At 37.9% G+C, this 20518-nt stretch overlaps 1 protein-coding gene across 1 annotated transcript in view; it reads right to left on the bottom strand.

Annotated features, from left to right (window-relative positions):
• The window catches only part of CDON (cell adhesion associated, oncogene regulated), a 207503-nt gene that overhangs the window by 14567 nt on the left and 172418 nt on the right, over positions 1 to 20518 (bottom strand). Inside the window, exon 17 of the mRNA XM_007947239.2 lies at positions 17657 to 17736. Within this exon, the coding sequence (XP_007945430.2) occupies positions 17657 to 17736 (80 nt within the window). The remainder of the gene's footprint in view (positions 1 to 17656; positions 17737 to 20518) is intronic.

Genomic DNA, 20518 nt, shown 5'->3' with positions numbered 1-20518 from the left:
TGAGATCCGGCAGTGTGAGACCTCCTATTTTGTTCTTCTTCTTCAATAGTGCTTTGCTTATCCGAAGTCTCTTTTCTTTCCATATAAAGTTAATGATTGGTTTTTCCATATCCCTAAAGAATGTTGATGAGATCTGGATTGGGATTGCATTGAATGTATAGATTATTTTGGGTAGTACTGACATTTTCACAATGTTCAATCTTCCTATCCATGAGCATGGGATGTTCTTCCATTTATGTAGATCTCTTATGGTTTCCAGAAGTAGTTTCCAAAGAAGTATTCAGGTATTTTTCTTCAATCTCATTAATTCTGTCTTCCATTATTTGAATTTAAAACAAAGTTCTAAGATGATTTTTTTTTTTTTTTTTTACTGAAGTCTAAGGGCAGCCTAACACTACTTTTCTCAGAAGGACAGTGAGGGTGAATTATGATGGGAGGAGATGAAGTGTGGGTTGGTCAAGACAGAAGAGCAAGGTATGGTCCTTAGTCTGCTGATATAAAAAAACACAAAAAAACCAAACCCACCTACATCAGGTCCATTCTGACTCAAACTACTACTACTAAGAAGTCAGTGGATATTATCCATCTTTATAAATAACCTTATCCAGAAGAACCTTTCATTAAAAAAAAAAAAAAAAAAAAAGCATTTACTGAAAACATTCCAAATGCCTGGCACTATGGAAAATACTAAAGTAAATACAGCAGAGTTTCAATACCCAGTCTAGCAGAGGAAATGGACAAGTATATAGATGGTGACAGTGTAATAGTAAGTGTGACTACCACTTACCATTACACAAATGTAATAGTAAGTGACCACCACTGAGTTTTCAAAGTGGTAAATCTTTATGGAAGTAGATTGCCTCATCTTTCTTCCATGGAGCAGCTGATGGGTTTGAACCTCTTACCTTCTGGTTAGCAGCCAAATGCCTTAAGCACTGCATCACCAGAGCTCCTTGTGCTGATATAATCACTTGGTTTTATGTGTCAGAAGTAAACAAGTATATTAAATGCACATGTTTTAAAAGACATTACAGATATCTATCAACAGAAAAGTACAATTTCCTATTATCTATTCTTTCGTATCTGTATTTTCAGATAAGTGAAAGAGAAAATCATAAGGAGTGTTTACTTTTATTCTGAATCATGATTCTCAATAAGCTGATTGGTGTTGCTAGTAAGATCATAACTTGTGTTAGATTTTTTTAAATGATTAGAACCCAAATTTCAAGATGATAAACCAAACTGATTTAAAACTTTTCTAATATAGTAAATCCCTAGGTTATGAACATATAACTGACTACAGACTCGTACTTTAATGCTATGTAAATTTGTCCTCATTTTGAAATGACTGACCCAACACCTATTAGCAACAAATTCTTCATCACAATCACATTCATTTGCTGCATGTGCAGTTCTTTAATCACAGAAAAGAACATATCTTTCTTCTGCTTTTGTACTAAAGTAAGGCTATATTTAGAACTGTGTGCACCTGTTCCAACCTACCTAACAAATTTACAAACTTAGGAATGATTCTTCTTGGTAACCCAGGGCCTGCCTGTCCACTGAATCGTAACTGATAATCATTGGTAATAAACCACTTCCCGTAACCCAACCCACTCATTTGATTATAACTCACAAAGACTCTATAGGATAGAGTAGAATTGCCCCATAGGATTTTCAAGGCTGTAATCTTTACAGAAGCAGACTACGTCATCTTCCTCGTACAGAGCAGCTGGTGGCTTCAAATCAACAACCTTTCAGTTAGCAACGAACACTTTACTAGGCACCACAGCTTCTTAGTAAATGACTTCCAAACCAAAGGAGACTTACTGCCATCAAGTAAATTCTGACTAATGGCAACCTCCATTGGGTTTTCAAGGTTGTAAATCTTTATGGAAGCAGATTGCCCCATCTTTCTTCCATGGAGCAGCTGGTGGGTTGAAACCATTGAACTTTTGGTTTGCAGACAAATGCCTTAAGCACTATACCACCAGAGCTCCTTTAATGAATCACTTAGAAAACCAAATAGTATAAAATAATATTATAGTAAATAAATAATTCAGTCAAATTAATTTAAATTCAATCCTAGATTTCTTCACATGCCAGCATAAAAATGGCTTTAACGTCGTTGATATAAAAGGAATATAATATGTGTTAAATATAGCATGTGAAACAATTCTTTTGCTGATAATTTAATAAAATTTCTTGAGAAAGATAACTGAATATGAACCTGAATCTACAGGTAGTAAAAAAGAACAAATATCTGCAAATATATGACAGTCAATAAGATGACTTTACAACACACACTCTATAGTTTATGCAATACAAATGGTTTGTAATCCATTATCTTAGGCTTCTCAAATAATCCTTCAATTATGACTCACAGCGACCCTAAAGGACAGAGTAGAACTGCCCCATAGTGTAAGTCTTAAGGTGGAATGAAAGTTTTCACTGAGCTGCCTCTGGCTCAATGAAACGACTTAATTTAAGTTTAAAATCGAGTAAAAGAAACTCTGTGCCTCTTGCCATGCACAAAATCTGTACTGTTTTGTAAGAATGCAGGTGGTGTGGGAACTTTCAGATTACTAAAATACCTTTATTAAACAGGAGAGGTTTAGTTGGGCAACTTTTGTGATAGGAAAATGACTCTATTAGGGTATCATAAATAGTAAAATATTCTTTATCTCACAGTCTGAACAGCACAGATTAAGCAATAAAAGATTGAAAGAGAAGTGCAGCATTGTGTTAGAAGAATAATGTACTTCAGTATTCAAACATATTTTTGCGGACATTCTTGTAAAACTATACAGGACTTTTTAATTATTTTCTAGAGAAGTATTGCATTTCTGATTACACAGCTGAATATTTTCTAAGCATTCCACTTTTGATTACACAGCTGAGTATTTGCTAAGCATAAGTATGTATAAAACTACCCTGATTAAATGATTATATATTTTTTGCACTCTTTCCTCTTTTGACTATCCCTGGAGGGCAAGGACTATCTATCGATAGATCTCTTGGCTGTGATATTTATATTCATTGATATGTTCATTTTCTTTCTCAATAATATTTTATTGTGTTTTTGGTGATGGTGTACACAATAACTTAGGTTTACATTCAAAACAAGTTGTTCAGTGACATTGGTTACATTCTTCACAATATATTCTTGACACTGGTGGCCTAACCCTTATTCTGACCAGAATCCAGCTGACATTCTTACAGGCCATGATGCCCTCTTTATCCTTCTCCACTCTTTATTTTTTCTGCAATGACCCTAGCATAAGTGTGGGAGTTTGTTTTAAAGGAATTAACATATTAGTGACCGTTGTAAGTAAAAATAAAGGAGAAATCATTACTGAACATGGTAACCTGACACACACACACACACACACACACACACACACACAGCTTATAAATAAAAGACCAGAAGCAGTACTCCTAACCACCTGACTTCCTGACAATTGCCCTCTGTCTCATAATTAGAAGTAGGAGACAGATGTGAAATATACACAACTTTCCCAAAAGGAAAATGTTGCTCGATTTTTTTTTTTTTTTGAAAAAAACAGACACCTGTTACTCATTGCTGTCAAGTCAACTCTGATTCATTACAACCCTATAGGACAAGGTAGAACTGCCTTATAGTGTTTCCAAGGCTATAACCTTTATGGACGCAGACTACTAAATCTTTCTCCCTTGGAATGGCTAGTGGGTTCAAACCACTGACCTTCTAGTTAGCAGCTGAGCACTTAATCATTGTGTCACCAGGGATCCTAAAAATAGACACAGTGCTCCAGAATTTTTCTTAGGATGTTAGGCAGATTACCACAAAAGCAAAGATGGCAGAAACTTAGGTCTTGTGTGATTCTCCCTTTGGTGTTGTGGATCGTTCTGAAGCATTAAATGTCAGAAACTGAAGACAGATTGAGTCATAATTGCTAGAAGAAAGTTTAAGTGTACTGGACAAGTAGTTATTTTCATATAATTCACACACATACAACTCATACAAATTGACTGGGTAGATCAAACCCTACATCTGAAAGAACCACTGTTGTTGTTGTTGTTATTGGCTGTCGAGTCGGCCCCGACTCATAGCGACCCCTCTTTGGGTTTCCGAGGCAGTATCACTACAGAAGTAGGATTGCCCAACCTTCCTTCCAAGGAGTGGCTGGTGGGTTTGAACCGCCAGCCTTCTGGTTAGCAGTCAAGTGCCTTAGGCACTATGCACTATGCACTATGCTACCAGAGCTCCACTAGTATATTAAATTTTTTCATATTCATCTCCATACACTATTTTTATCTGACTACACTTTCTCCTCATATATTGACATGGTTAGGTCAAAGGTTCAAAGACCAGGGTGTTACATGAAATCAGCATTATGTGAAAATGGAGGATGACCACATCAGATCACAAAATAGAGGATGACTATATCATTATATAACTGATCAATTATATCATTATGCAACTGCCAAATCACATCACTATATGACTGAAGAATCATGGCCCAATTAAGCTGACATATAACATTAACCTTCACAGCCAGCATTACTCTTGCCACACACCTCAGTGCTCATTACTGACAGATCTACATCATTAATGTACACTAAGGAAGGTTGGGCATTCCTACTTCCATAGTGATACTGCCTCGGAAACCCAAGGAGGGGTCGCTATGAGTCGGGGCCGACTCGATGGCAAATAACAACAACAACAACTGCTGGACAAAGAAAGCTCTGGTGGTGTAGTGCTTAAGGCATTTGACTGCTAACCAGAAGGCTGGCAGTTCAAACCCACCATCCACTCCTCAGAAGGAAGGTTGGACAGTCTACTTCCGTAGTGATACAGCCTTGGAAACCCAAGGAGGGGTTGCTATGAGTCGGATCTGACTCCATGGTAGTGGTTGTGCTGCCAGACAAGGAGTACTGAATATACCATGGACTGCCGGAAGGAAAAATATGTCCTGGGAGAAGTGCAGTGGAATGTTCCTTAGACATGAGAATGGCCAGACTTCGTCTCACCTATTTTGGCCATGTTGTCAGATGGGACCAGTCTCTGGAGAAAGATATCATGCTTAGTAAAGAAGAGGGTCAGCGAAAAAGGGGAAGACCCTCAATGATATGTGATGATGGATTCAAACACAGCAAAGATTGTGCGGATGGCACGGGACCAGGCCTTCTTTCATTCTGTTGTGTGAATATAGGGTTGCAATGAGTTGGAGCCAACTCATGGCACCTAACAACAACTGCCAGACGTACATTGTTAATGTGCAAAATTGTTGGATAGTAGATATTTACTATTCCCATAAACATGAAATGTAGGATGATGAGATAGTTGATAGGTGACAAGTTGTATATCTGTAGAGGGTTTCAAGTTAGTGAAAGAACCACCCCAAATGCAACAATATATAGACTTTCAAGCTTACCATTATATAGAAATTTAGTGAGTATTTGTAATATCTGTGTTTTCGAAAGCACTATTCCTAGTTTTATTTCTCCTCTTGACTATCAGCCACATAGCCTGTACTTTTTCCCCTAGAGGAATTATATAATTTTTTTCCAAGAGATTTTTGCTTCCAATCGCTCTAGGATCCTTAATTTCTCATTCCCTCCTGATGAGATCTCTGTTTTCTTCTGTGAATTGCATCAGTGTCCCCTTTACTATCTTTTACAAATTTCAAGACTGATGGTAAACAATTTAATGTCAATTCCTTCCCATTAAATTAGGCAAGCAATGGACAAACCACATTTGATTATATATCCAGAACTACATTATTACATTTTGAACTGAGAAGAGTGGAAAGATTTTATTTTATTAAAATCTGTTTCATCTCCTGAAGTGCCCAACTGAACCAAGATTTCTTAATTAAGTCTTTAAGGTAGGGGACTAAACCAAAAAACCAAACCAACTGTCATTGAGTTGACTCCAACTCTTAGCGAACCTACAGGACAGAGTAGAACTGGCAATAGGGTTTCCAAAGCTGTAAATCTTCATGGAAGCAGACTGCTTCCTCTATCTCCCATGGAGTGGTTGGTAGACTTGAACTGCTGACCTTTTGGTTAGCAGCCAAGTAGTTTAATCACTATGCCACCAGGACTCCCTGTGGCATAGTGCCTAAGGCTGATAACCAGAAGGCTGGCAGTTCAAACCCACCAGCCTCAGAAGGAAGACTGGGCAAGCCATTTCCGTAGAGATACTGCCTCCAAGACCCAAGAAGGAGTCACTATGAGTTGGAATTGACTTGACAGCAGTGAGTCAGTTTTTTGAGGCCCCTGCAAAGCTGCCATTAAATATGACTCTCTAGCTGTTCACAGTGAGCTATTACATAATATTCAAAAACAAACAAACAAACAAAAAGAAACCCACACCTGAAAAAGGTTTATATTAACTGAACATAGTGAGGCAGGCATTTATAACATGCCACTAAGCCCAGCATCAAATAAAACTTCTTCATAGATTTTTATAGTGTACACTCATATCTTACCTGTTCTTCAATTTTCATATCCCTACCCCAGTTTAGGAGCTCTGGTGGTGTAGTGCCTAAGGCATCTAACTGCTAACCAGGAAGATGGCAGTTCAAATGCACCAGCCACTCCTCGGAAGGAAGGTTGGGCAATCTACTTCTGGAGTGATACCACCTTGGAAACCCAAGGAGGGGTTGCTATGAGTCGGATCTAACTCAATGGTAGTGAGGTTTTTTTTTTTAACCCCAGTTTAGATGATAAAGGCAAGGTTTTCTGAGTTACTGCTAAAAGACAGGAATGATAAAAGGGGTCTAGGGCTGGCAATGGCTTGTTTCTTAAAGGCCCACTCAGACACATTTAAGTTTAAACTAGGGTAGTTATATTAGATATGTAGATATAGTAGAGAAGTAGATAGGTTTGAGAGATTTAGGAGGCATAATTAAAATAAAAAATAAAAAGACTTGATCAATTGGATGAGAAGACAGAGTAAAGTATCAAGGTAATCAATTACTAGTAAATCAATTTCTAGGTAAATGAGTGAATGAATGGTTAGGTAATCATTGAGCTAGGGAACACTGGAGATGAACAGAAACTCTTTACTCCTTAGTCTATCCTTGAGGATGATTCTCTTAGATCCCAGTAGTGTCCCATTCAACTCTACTTACTCTTGGTAGCTTGCATATTCCAGAGTTGCCTGGAATGAGAAATCTAGCTTAGAGCATTTCCATATGGAGTCTCACCTACACTGTGCCCTGCTACTCAAGATTCTTTTTTCTTTGCCTTCTTAGCTTTAAACTTAATTGTGTCCATTGGTGTGTCTTCTCCTCATCCAATTAATCCATCAACTTTTCTCTATATCTACTGCAACTACCGTAGTCGACTGTATTTCATTTAGACTACTGCAGTAGCAACCTAACTGGTCTTCCTCTCTTGCTACATCCAATATTTCCTGCAAATTGCATCCAGAGTGTTCTTGAAAGCCCAAATTCTATAGGGAAGAATTGGAAACCTTATCCATTGCTAGTGGGAATGCAAAATGGCATAGTCCTTATGGAAAACAGTATGACAGTTCCTCAAAAATAACTAAAAATAAAACTGCTATCTGACCCAGCAATTCCACTCATAGGTATGTACTCAAAAGACTTGAAAGGCAGAGAATCAGAGACTTATATACCAATTTTCATTTCAACACTGTTCACAATAGCTAAAAGGTGGAAACAACTTAATTGCCTATCAACAGATGAATGGACAAACAATATGTGGTACAGATGTATAGTGGAACACTATTCAGCCAGTAAGATAAATGAAGTCTTGATACATGCTACAATATGAATGGAGTTGTAAGACATTATGCTGAGTAAAATAAGTCAACCATAAAAGAACAAATACTGTATGACTTCACTTATATAAAAAGACAAGAAAAGACAAATGTATAAAGACCAAAGTTTATCAGTAGTTATCAAGGGCAAGAAGGAGGGGGCAGGGGGGCTATCATTCATGGAGTACTGAATTATGGTTTTTGGTGATGGAAAAATTGTGTTAAGGGTAGGGTTGCACAGCTGATTATTTTCAGTGCTGTCAGTAAGTTCAACATTGGTGAAAAGTTGAATTGGCAAAATTTACATGATAGATGTAACAATGACAAAATAAAACAAAAAATGCAGTTGTTTACCTCATAGGATTTGGTTCCTTGGTTTGGAGATTAATGGCCATGGTATCATGGGAGGGAGCTTTGGTGGCATAATGCCTAAGGCATTTATTTGACTGCTAACCAGAAGGCTGTTGGTTGAAACCCACCAGCCACTCCTCTGAAGGAATATTGGGCAATCTACTTCAATAGTGATACTGCCTCAGAAGTCCAAGGAGGGGTCGCTATGATTTGGATCGACTCAAGTGCAATGAGTGAGTTGAGTGAGGTATCAAGGGACATACCTGTTAATTGTTTAGTGCTTCTGTTCTACCTCCTAGTTTGCTGTCTAATGCCTGGGGTCATAAATGCTTGGAAGTGGCCATCAAGGTACAACAATTGGTCTCTACTCCCCTGGAGCAACAAAGAGGTATCAGGAATAGGAGGAGAAAATGGTAGTTAATTGTTACCACAAACAACCTCCTCTTTTGCCATGAGACCAGAAGAACTGGGTGATTCCCAGCTATATTACTGAACATTTCGATCAAAGATTCTGTAGAAGAATCCCAGTCAAATGAAGAAAAATACAGAATTTCAAATGTTCATGGACTCCAGACTTTCTGGAACCATGGTAGCTGGGTGAACCCCTGAAACTACTGCCCAGATATCATCTTTAAACCTTAAGGCAAAATTATTCCCTGAAGTCTTCTTAAAACCAAACAATAGTTTAGCTTAACTAGTAAAAAATGTCTGCCTTCAGTATTATGCTCTTTTAACAACTATCTCTACAGAAGTAGATTGCCCAATCTTCCTTCCGAGAAGTGGCTGGTGGGTTTGAACCACCAGCCTTCTGATTAGTAGTCAAATGCCTTAGGCACTATGTGACCAGAGCGCCCAGTAAAAAATGTCTGCCTTCAGTATTATGCTTTTTTAACAACTATGTCTATAAGACTGAAGTGACAGCACCAACTCAAAAGATTTGACAGGAACCTCATAGGGCAGTTTATGTGAATGAGAAAGGAATAACTCAGAAAAGGAGGTTGAGAATGGTCACACAACTTGAAGAATGTAATCAATGTCAATGAATTGTACAAGTGGAAATTACTGAATTGGTGTATGTTCTGCCATGTATATTTTCAACAATAACAAATTTAAAAAATTTAAAAAATAATAATAAGAGACCCCAAATTCTATCACACTGTCCTGCTAAAAACTCTTCACTGACTTCCCATGGCTCTGTATAATCTCATTTTACTCATTTGTTACCTATGTCCCCTTCACTTACTAAGCCCCTATTGTTAGCCTTTAGGTGTTTGAAGGCATTCTGCTTTAGAAATTTTGCATAGATGGAACCTTCTACTTGGAAAGCACTTAACTTACCCTTTCCCTTTAATCTAATTTTACAGTGTCACTTGCTCAGGGAGGTCTGTCTTCTCTAACCATATTTTTTATTTTTCCTTTAAAGCATCCAGTTTTAATTATGTATTTATTTTTCTGATTTATTTGTCATTTTAAAAAGTATGTCTCTCCCATTAGACTAAGCTCTGGCAGTATAGGGCCTAAGGCATTTGACAAACCAGAAGGCTGGAGGTTCAAACCCACCAGCCACTCCCCGGAAGGAAGATGAGGCAATCTACTTCCGTAGTGATACTGCCTTGGAAACCCATGGAGGGGTCGCAATGAGTCGGGTCCGACTCGACAGCACATAACAACAACAACAATAACAACAACAACAACAACAACGCAGAGGCAGTGTCTGTGTTGCTCACTACTTTGTTCCCTGCACCTAGTCTGGTGGTTGTACCACTATAGACCTCCAACAAATGTCTGATCAATGAATCAATGAATCCTCATTTTCACTCTCCTTATTTTATCATGCCCTTTTCCACACCTTTATTAATCTCTGGAATATTATAAAAGTAAGCAAGACATAATCAAAGAGATAACATCTTATTAAAACAATGTCCCATTAAATACTAAGTAAATAAAGGCAAATAGGTATCTTAAGGGAGCTCTGGTAGCATAGTGCCTAAGGCACTTGACTGCTAACCAAAAGGCTGGAGGTTCAAATCCACCAGCCACCCCTTGGAAGGAAGACGGGGCAATCTACTTCCGTAGTGATACCACCTCGGAAACCCAAGGAGGGGTCACTGTGAGTCAAGTCCAACTTGACGGCACATGACAACAACAACAAGGTATCTTAAATAATTAAATATATAAAAATTATCCTCAGCCTTGGCTATTGTCTCCTTTGGCAATCTCATAGATTTTTAAGTTCTAGCCACTCTGTGGAAGAAAGACTGGGCAATCTACTTCTATAAAGATTTACCACCTTGGAATCTTTATAGGGGGGTCACTATGAGTTGACTTGGTGGCAGTGGGTTTTGTTTTTTTTTTTAAAATTATCACAAACAACTCCTAAATCCTAATCACAGAGTCCCTGAATTTAAGACCAGCATTTTTATCTGTCTGAGTAACTTAGATATCCAACTGGCACTTGAAACTGGAAAACTCCAATTTATCACCTTTCCTAGATATATCATATCACTTTAATAAGTTTATTTCTACGACTACCACCTTGGCAACTGCTCTACCATTCAACTTTTAAATTTCCTATTCACTTTGAAGGAGCTCTGGTAGCGTAGTGCCTAAAGGCACTTGACTGCTAACCAGAAGGCTGGCAGTTCAAACCCACCAGCCACTCCTTGGAAGGAAGATGGGGCAATCTACTTGTGTAGCGAGACTGCCTCGGAAACCCAAGGAGAGGTCGCTATGAGTCGGGTCCGACTCAACGGCACATAACAACAACAACAACAGTCACTTTGAACCTTGCTTTCATCTTGATCCCTATCAGTCAATTTCCAAGTCTTAAATACTCCAACTGCATCTCACTCATCTCTTCCTTTCCATCCCCATTCCCATGCTAAGGCATTCATTACAGCAATAGTGTAACTGGTCTCCTCCTTCCCACCTGTGCACTGTTACCATTGGTGAAGTCTAAACATCTCTGAACAGATCCTGCCCCTTCTCAAAATCTTTCAAAAGAATTATGATGCTACTAGACCAGTGTTTCTCAACGTTGAACATATATACCCTTTCGACAACATTCCTTAAATACAAAATAATATGGTTCAATGTGCAAATTCTACTCACCATATCCCTAGCTCTGTCTGAGATTCACTATTATTAGATTGAGGGCTCCCTGAAGATAGAGCTTAGGCCAGTGCCTACTACATAGTAAACCAAAAACAAAACCAGCTGCCATCAAGCCATGGCTCATGGAGACTTGATGTGGTGCAGAGTAGAACTGTGCTCTACAGGGTTTTCAAGGCTGTGGAAAGAATGGCAGGTCTTTTCTTTTGGGGCACCTCTGGGTCGGTTCAGACCACCAATCTTTTGGTTAGGAGTTGAGCACTTAACTATTTGCATGACCTAGAGGTTCTGTCTTAGTTAACATTGGTTTTGAAGTTATAATTATTACTAACACAAACAACTCCTAAATCTGCTAAAACAGAAATATCACAAGTGGGTAGCTTTGAAAAAGAGAAATTTATTTTCTCACAGTTGATGAGTCCAGAAGGCTAAATTTAGAGGACTGGCACAAGGGGAAGGCTTTCTCTCTCTGTTGGCTCTGGGGATGGGTCCTTGCCTTTTCAGCTTCTGCTTTCTGATGCCTGAGAGCTCCCTGTGTGGCTTGGCATCTATCTTACCCCCATCACTACTCTGCTCTATTGTTTAATCTCTTTTATATCTCAAAAGAGATTAACTCAATATACACTCTCTACTAATCCTGGCTCATAATATAACAAAGACAACCCATTCACAAATGGGATCATAACCACAAGTATGTTGTTGTTGTTGTTAGGTGCCATCAAGTCACTTCCAACCAATAGCAACCCTATGTAAAACAAAACGAAACACTGTGCCATGTTCACAATCGTTGCTATGCATGAGCCTGTTGTTGCAGCCACTGCTTCAATCCATCTCCTTGAGGGTGTTCTTTTTTTTTGCTGACCTTCTTCTTTGTCAAGTATGAAATTGTTCTGTAAGGACTGGTACTTCCTGATAACATGACCAAAGTATGAGATACAAAGTCTGGCTATAATTGTTTCTAAGGAGAATTCTGGCTAGACATCCTCTCTAAGACAGATGGGTTCACTCTTCTAGCAGTCCATGGTATATTTAATATTCTGTGCCAGCTCCACAATTTAAATGCATAAATTCTTCTGCAGTCTTTTTAATTCATTGCCCAGCTTTCATATACCTATGAGGCTACTGAAAATACCACGGCTTGGGTCAGGTGCACCTTACTCCTCAAAGTGCCATCTTTGCTTTTTAACACTTTATGTCTTGATTTTTTGACTGCTTCCATGGGCAGTGATTGTGGATCGAAGTAAAATGAAATCCTTGACAACTTCAATTTTCTCCATTTATCATGATGTTGCTTATTGGTCCAACTGTGAAAAATGTTATTTTCTTTATGTATAATCCACACTGAAGGCTGTAGTCTTTGCTGTTCATCAGTAAGAGCTTCAAGTCTTCTTCACTTTCAGCAAGGCAGGCTGTGTCATCTGTAATCACAGGTTGTTAATGAGTCTTTCTCCATCCTGATTCCACATTCTTCTCCATATAATCCAGCTTCTCAGACTCTGCTCAGCATACAGATTGAGTAAGTATAGTGAAAGGACATAACCCTGATGCACATCTTTCCTGATTTTAAACCATATAATACCCTCTTGTTCTATTTTAATGACTGCCTCTTGACCTATGTACAGGTTCCTCATGAGCATAAGTGCATGCTCTGGAATTCCCATTCTTCACAATGTTATACAAAATTTGTTATGATCCACACAGTCAAATGCCTTTGCATAGTCAATAAAACACAGGTAAATATCTTTCTGGTATTCTTTGCTTTTAGCCAAGATCTGTTTGACATCATCAATGATATCCCTCATTCCACATCCTCTTCTGAATCCAATTTAAATTTCTGGCACGTCCCCTGTCATTATATTGCTGTGATCATTTTTAAGTTATCTTCAACAAAATTTTACTTGTCTGTGATACTAATGATATTGTTCAATAACTTCTACAAGAAGGGTCACCTTTCTTTGGAATAATATGGGCATAAATATGGATCTCTTCCAGTTGCTTGGCCAGGTAGCACCCCAAGTGCTGCTTCTGTTTTTTGAAACATCTCAATGGATATTCTGTCAATTCCTGGAGGCTTGTTTTTCAGTGCAGCATGGACTTTTTCAATACCATCAGTTCTTGATCATATGCTGCCTCCTGATATGGCTGAGTGTCAAACAATTCTTTTTGGTACAGTGACTCTGTGTATTCCATTTTCTTTTGATGCTTCCTGTACTGTTCAATATTTTGCCCATAGAATCTTTCAATATTGCAACTCAAGACTTGAATTTTTTTCTTCAGTTCTTTCCACTTGAGAAATGCCATGCTCCTCCCTTTGGATTTTCTAACTCCAGGTCTTTACACATTTCCTTATAATACTTTACTTTGTCTTCTTGAATTGTGCTTTTAAATCTGTTCAGATCTTTTACTTCATAATTTCTCCCATTCACTTTAGCTATTCTCCATTCAAGAGCAGGTTTCAGAGTCTCTCTGATATCCATTTTGGCCTTTTTATCCTTTCCTGTCTTTTTAATGACCTTTTGATTTCTTCATGTATGATGTCTTTGATGTCATCTCAGTCATCTGGTCTTCAGTCACTGGTGTTAAATGCATCAAATTTATTCTTCAGATGGTCTCTGTATTCAGATGGGATATATTCAAGGTTGTATTTTGGCTCTCTGGACTTGTTTTAATTTTCTTCAGCTTCAACTTCAACTTTCACGGAGCAATTGATGGTCTGTTACACAGTCAGTCCTAACGCAGTTCTGACTTATGATATGAGCTTTTCCATGATCTCTTTCACAGACATAGTGTTTTGATTCGTGTGTATTCCATCTGGCAAGGTCCACATACATAGTCACCATTTATGTTGTTACAAGAAGGTATTTGCAATGAATAAGTTACTGGTCTTGCAAAATTCTATCATGTGATCTCTGGAGTCATTTCTATCACCAAGGCCATATTTTCCAACTACCTATGCCTCTTCTTTGTTTCCAACTTTCACATTTCAATCACCAACAATTATCAGTGCATCTTGATTGCACGTATGGTAAAGTGGAGACTGCAGAAGTTGGTAACGTTCAGGCACAAAGGTTACGATTTACAACATATATGTGGGGAAGGGGTAATTGATTCAATCCATAACAGGCTCCTAGGCACTCAATAAATGTGTATGCAGTAAACTACTAAACCCTGACATTCAGAGTCATCCGTGATATAAATTCAATCTAGTTTTCCAGTGTTATATCCTATTACTCTCTACTTGCACTTTACTAGCTGGTCACATTATTTCAGTGGTTCTTAAAGCATGAACCTAGGCCAAGCAGCATCAATTCCACCTGGCAACTCATTAGAAATGCCAATTCTTGAGCCTATCCCAGGCCTTTAGAATCAGAAAGTCTGAGAGTAGAGCCTTAGAATTTGTATTTGTATAAGCCTCGGAAGGAAGATGGGGCAATCTACTTCCATAGTGATACTGCCTCGGAAACCCAAGGAGGGGTCGCTATGAGTCGAGTCTGACTCGACGGCACATAACAACAACAACAAAGACGTTCTAGTGAACCCTAAACTAGACTATTTACTCTTATGTAAACATTATCCCTTTTACCTCCATGGCTTTGTTCTTGTCATTCCTTCTGTATAGAAATAGCACAGAACCTATTCTAGTGCCTGCTCAGTGTTCAGTAAATGTTTTCTTGACTGAATAACCAAAAACTCATACAGGCAGTACCTGGGTTATGAAAGAGATTCACTCCTGTGTCTTTAAGAATTTGTCAAGACTTTGAACTGGTTCTGCCCAGTTTAGTCATGGCTGAGGAAGTATCACAGGAACAGACCTGAATTCTTAGTTATGGTGAGCTAGACAGATGGCTGGAATGGGAAAAACTATGCATTGAAGCCTTGCTGGTAACTTAATCTCCCTTTTACAGAAGAAGAGTGACAAATGTGTTCCATCTCTTGCCTTTGGATTTTGAGCACAGTCTGCAGTAGTGCTACCCTGCTCAAAGATGGTGGTGCCCTATTCAAGAATGGCAGTCAATTGTGTCACTTTGAATGTGTTTCACTCTTCTACAGTCCTACTAATAATCCAGTCTCATCCATCAAGCTTCTGAAAGGGCTCATTATTCCTCTTCCAAGTCTCCCACTCCAGGGCTTCAACCCATAATTTTTCCATTCCAAGTACCATGCTGAATCTGCCCAACTGTAAAATTTTGGGTATGTTCCTATTTCCCTTCATTGGTCATGACAGAACTTCTCTAAAAGGTAAGTAGGAGTGATCTCTAAGTCAGGTGTTCATAACCCAGGGACTTCCTGAACTTGAAAAGCAACAGAAATGCAAATGTCCATTGTTTTCAAGGGAACAACCAGGTGTACTGTTGTTGTTGTTGTTGTTATGTGCCATTGAGTCGGCCCCGACTCATAGCGACCCCTCCTTGGGTTTCCGAGGCAGTATCACTACGGAAGTAGGATTGCCCAACCTTCCTTCCGAGGAGAGGCTGGTGGATTTGAACCACCAGCCTTCTGGTTAGCAGTCAAGTGCTTTAGCCACTATGCTACCAGAGCTCCTACCTGGTGTACACACGTGCAAATGTGTGCAGCTATTATCATTGCAGGAAGATAGAAGTCACTTATGTCCTTGTAGGAAATCGATGTATTTTTGATACTAAAATGATACCTGATCATAATGACATGGCTGGCAGCAAATAAACAAAGCCTACAACCAGAGAATGTCAAGAAACTTGAGAGAGACTTTTTTATTATTATCGAAAACATTCTCTCTCTCTCTCTTTTTTTTTTAATCTCAAAGAGAGTACATAGCTTTTCCAAGATCACAGGTTTAAGCAGTGGTGAAGCCTACCAAAAAAAAAAAAAAAAAGAAAACCCAAACTCACTGCCATTGTGTTGGATCCGACTCACAGCGCCCTCTTTGGGTTTCCAAGGTGGTATCACTACAGAAGTAGATTGTCCGATCCTCCTTCCAAGGAGTGGCTAGTGGTTAACCTCCAGCCTTCTGGTTAGCAGTCAAATGCCTTAGGCACTATGCCACCAGAGCTCCTTGGTGAAGCTTAGCCTCGCTGTCCTTATTCTTTACCAAAGACTCTTTCTCGTGACACCAATCTAATGTCTGGGTAGAGTCAAGATCAGCTGATGGCCACAAGAACCATAAAGGAAAACACATCATGTATTTAGGCAAAACCATTTGTTTTAATTAAAACCACCTCATTAGTTACCAGGTGTATTGAAGCACCTTTTCCAATTTTTTAGCATGTTCCTACAAATTGTTGTAAAGGCTTAGACAGGCTCAGAACAAAAATGTGGCTTCAATGTTATGAAAAAAGTTAAAAACCAGGGACATCTAGAATTTAAATATGCAACAAGCAAGCCTTAGTACATAAAACAGGCAGATGATCTTGCCAACATAAAAACCCTAAAATGGGTTAAGCAAATGATAACAAAAAATCCCCAAGAGGCTTTACTGCTTTTAGTTCTGCAGCTCTCAGAACTCATGCAGAAGTAATGTACTTTCAATTCTCTGTTTTACTAGATCTTTTTTCAAGTTCTGGTTTCTGTAACCCTCAGAGACAACTCTTAATCTTTTACTTCATTTAAAAAGAGGTCAAATCCCTTTTCAGTAAAGAAATATCAAGACTCCAATCCATATTTGGAGCTCACTTATTTCAGGTATTAGCTATAATACAATTTCCTAATTGTAGAGTTTTTGAGCTTGGAGAGACTTTTAGAGACTATCTAATCCAATATCATCATTATATCAAAGGAGAACCAGGATTTCTAGCAGATACAACAAAAAAATCTTATCCTTTGGAATTAACAATATACAGAGGCCGCATAAAAGCTTTCTGAATATTGTTAAAATGAATATGCATATGTCACTCCATATATTTCTAGCTTGCTTGAAATATTAAATACATATTACTTTTAAAATTAAACAAAAACCAGAAAACGAAAATAAAGCCAGATTTTGCAACTTCATTATCTTAAAGTTTAAGTTTTTAAAAAATACTGAATCATTTGGTTAGAAAAGTTCAACAATGTTACAACAATAAAACATTACTATATACATGAGTTTTTTCCTTCTGAACATTCAAACATGCTCTTATTTGTTCTCCTAATATTCTGTAACAACGGAAACACAACCACTGCCGTGGAGTTGGATCCGACTCACGGCGACCCCTCCTTGGGTTTTCAAGGCAGTATCACTAAGGAAGTAGATTGCCCAATCGGAGTGGCTGGTAGGTTTGAGCCACCAGCCTTCTGGTTAGCAGTCAAGTGCCTTAGGCACTATACCACCAGAACTCCTTTTCTTGTTTTTGTTTTTGTTTTGGTTATATCTTAGGTCAAAATATCAAGAACTCCTTTTGCTGAAGAGGGAACAAAAAGGGATTCACATACTTTATTCACTTATGCAAATTTATATTAACATACCTATTGTTGTTCCGACAATTTCGACAGTTAATGCACTCCAGTGGGTCGGTCTGAGGCACTGCTTTGTACATTCCACCAACCTTGTCAGAAGAAAGTTCAGGGAAAAAGAAAAGAATTATGAAGGTACCACAGACCAGCAACCAAATAATCTCTAATCTTTATAAAATCCATTTTAATAATAAATAGATTCTATATGGTATAGCAACTCCCCGAGCAACATCATGCTTATTATCATTGTTTATAGTCATAAATGAGTTCTGTAGAGTTCTGCACAATATTAAAACCATGATTCAAAAAAAATTAATCACCATGTATTTCCATGTGTTTTTGCACTGGAAAAAGGCAAACAAATGGAGAAGTTTAGTCACTTCCCTTCAGTATTTCACATCTAATGGACCCAAAGTACATTTTAGTATATATTATAAACTCCTGTTCATTTCCACTCTTCTAGCAATCATGGAAGAATTTTATGGGTTGCCAGTTGAAGAAACAGGTTGTGAAATCTGTCTGAATTATGTCACAAGATAAACCCATCTTCATTTTCCTGTAATTATTTCGATTAAGTCTGTTCACTAGACTACACTACATTTTAAAACATGTTATATTTTTCCAGATGGAGTAGAATCCTAGCCAGCAGTGACTTGGAGGGGAATATAATATTTTGATGTTGCTTTTGGCGGAAACTGCCCAGCAATTAAGAAAAATGCCCAGATTAACACATACCTCATTGTAAAATACTCACTTGACATGCACAATGACAAGAGTTCTTCAAAAATGAAGCTAAAAATTGAACTAGCTTTATGCTCAGAGTCAGAATCTTTCTTTCAGATGAAAAATAGCAGAATTATTTGAATTTGATAAGGATGGGAGAGGTTGTTACACTGCACCCAAACCCAAAGCAAGCCTTCAAGGTTAGGAAAAGTTCAAGCAATTGTTTTTCCTAGAATACTTTCCATTCATCTTTTAAGAAAAGCCAGAATCTAAGCAAACCAAAAATACTGAAAATTTCTCTCTGCATTCCTGATCCAACTAGCAAAGAAAACACTGAAAAAAAGAGTATTTCTACACTATATTCAGTCCATGAAGGCAAACTCAAAAGTTTCATAAAATGAAGTTAGTAACTGACAGAGGAATAAAGTTATCTGAACCACTAATCAAAAGTTAATTCAATGATTTTTATAATCACTAGCATTTTAAAATTCCTATTACCTTCTACCTAGAAGAGAAAAGTAAGAAAACTAATGGGTTAGAATCACAGATGATAATTTCTAAAACTGTACATGTAATGAGACAATTCCTATTTAAATAGCAATTCATTGTTAACAAAACACCAAAGTACTGTGCTCATATACTAAAGCAAATATTAACCTTATTTTTCTTTTTATGAAAACAGCATGTGCTATTCAAACTTTAATGCATTTTCTCTCCTTCAGTTTTCTTGGACAGTGGTAGTCGTTTGGACCAGGAATGGTGACAAAAAAAAGTTTAGAAAGTCTGAATATAAGCCATGTGTTTCCACACAAAATAATGAAATCATTATTCTCTTTGGGTAAAAGGATGCACTAAAATTAATTATTTCTTCTACAAGACAAAATTTAGGTCATATAAAAGGCACTAAATTTATAGCTTTAAGATACAGATATATATTATAGTTTTGTTCTCCAAGTGTAATATTTTAAGAAATCATTATTATAGTTGACGATGAAAAAAACTCTAAACTTCTCTGAACATTGTTAAGTTTATCTGTAATAAGAACAATGACAAAGACTAACTTAATGAGTGCTTAATTTGATCAATGAAACAAATTATCTGACTGATGAATAATGTAGATACATAAACAATGTAACAAATCAAACTTCCTAGTGAAGAGAATCTCTAACCAGCATGAGAGCCATTCCCATTTCTAAAATTAAACTGTATCAGCTATTCTCCCTGAAATAAAGCAGTTGTAAAGGTTTCTCATACCTTGTGTCTAAAGAATATTAGTATCACCAAATGAAAAAATCTTACAGGCAACAACAGTAACAACAAAATACACTGGGTAAAAGAAAAAACAAAAGGAAACCCAGGAGAGGGCAGAGGTCACAATCTGGTGGCCTGCTAACATTATTTTGCATGGTTTACAGCATGCTTTCAAAAAGGTGAATGAAAATGTAAAAACCTGGTGATTTCCCCCAGATTTATCTGCCTGACTCTTCTATTGTGAGTTTTTGGACTCTGCTCTGAATAAATCAAATTTCAAGTATCTGGTCTGGTATATGCCCATGGCATTTCCATTTCATCTTAATATCAACTTCCAGTCTGTTGTTTCCAGTCTATTGTTCATTGTTATTCCAGTTTCAGTGATAATTTTTCTTCATTTTAAGAGCTTGCTTTACATTCGATGTAATGTGTACATTTAGTTTCACTTTACATTTACCATGCCCAACCCTAACCCAGTCTCCTCCCCTACCTACCCAGTAACCATCCTCCTGTGCCCCTCATATTTATGCACTCCTGTTTGTCCTACATTTCCTCAATTTGAATGTTGGTCCTCTGGTGCCTCATGGTCTATTGCTCTAAGGGATGTATTACCATAGAGTATGGGGGTACATCATCCTGGGTTGAGTGGTCTGCATGTACATCTTGTTAACTATTGGGCTGAGAGCCAGCCCCTGAGGGTGAGTTTTATTCCAGGTGCAGAATGTATTCCAGGGTCATAGTATTGGGAGTCTCACCAGATTTCATCTGACCAGTAATTCTGGTCATCAATGAGTTGTTGGATTATGTTCCACATTTTCCTTCCCATTCTATCCAGGATTTCCAGATTTGATCCTTTCCTGAGTGGTTGGCATGGGTAGCCGGACACCATCTAGTTCTTCT

This window comes from Orycteropus afer, unplaced genomic scaffold (assembly GCF_000298275.1).
Source record: "Orycteropus afer afer isolate SDZICR_OR568_19922 unplaced genomic scaffold, OryAfe1.0 scaffold00178, whole genome shotgun sequence".
Lineage (NCBI taxonomy): Eukaryota > Metazoa > Chordata > Mammalia > Tubulidentata > Orycteropodidae > Orycteropus > Orycteropus afer.
This window is presented reverse-complemented; position numbering and strand designations above follow the sequence as displayed.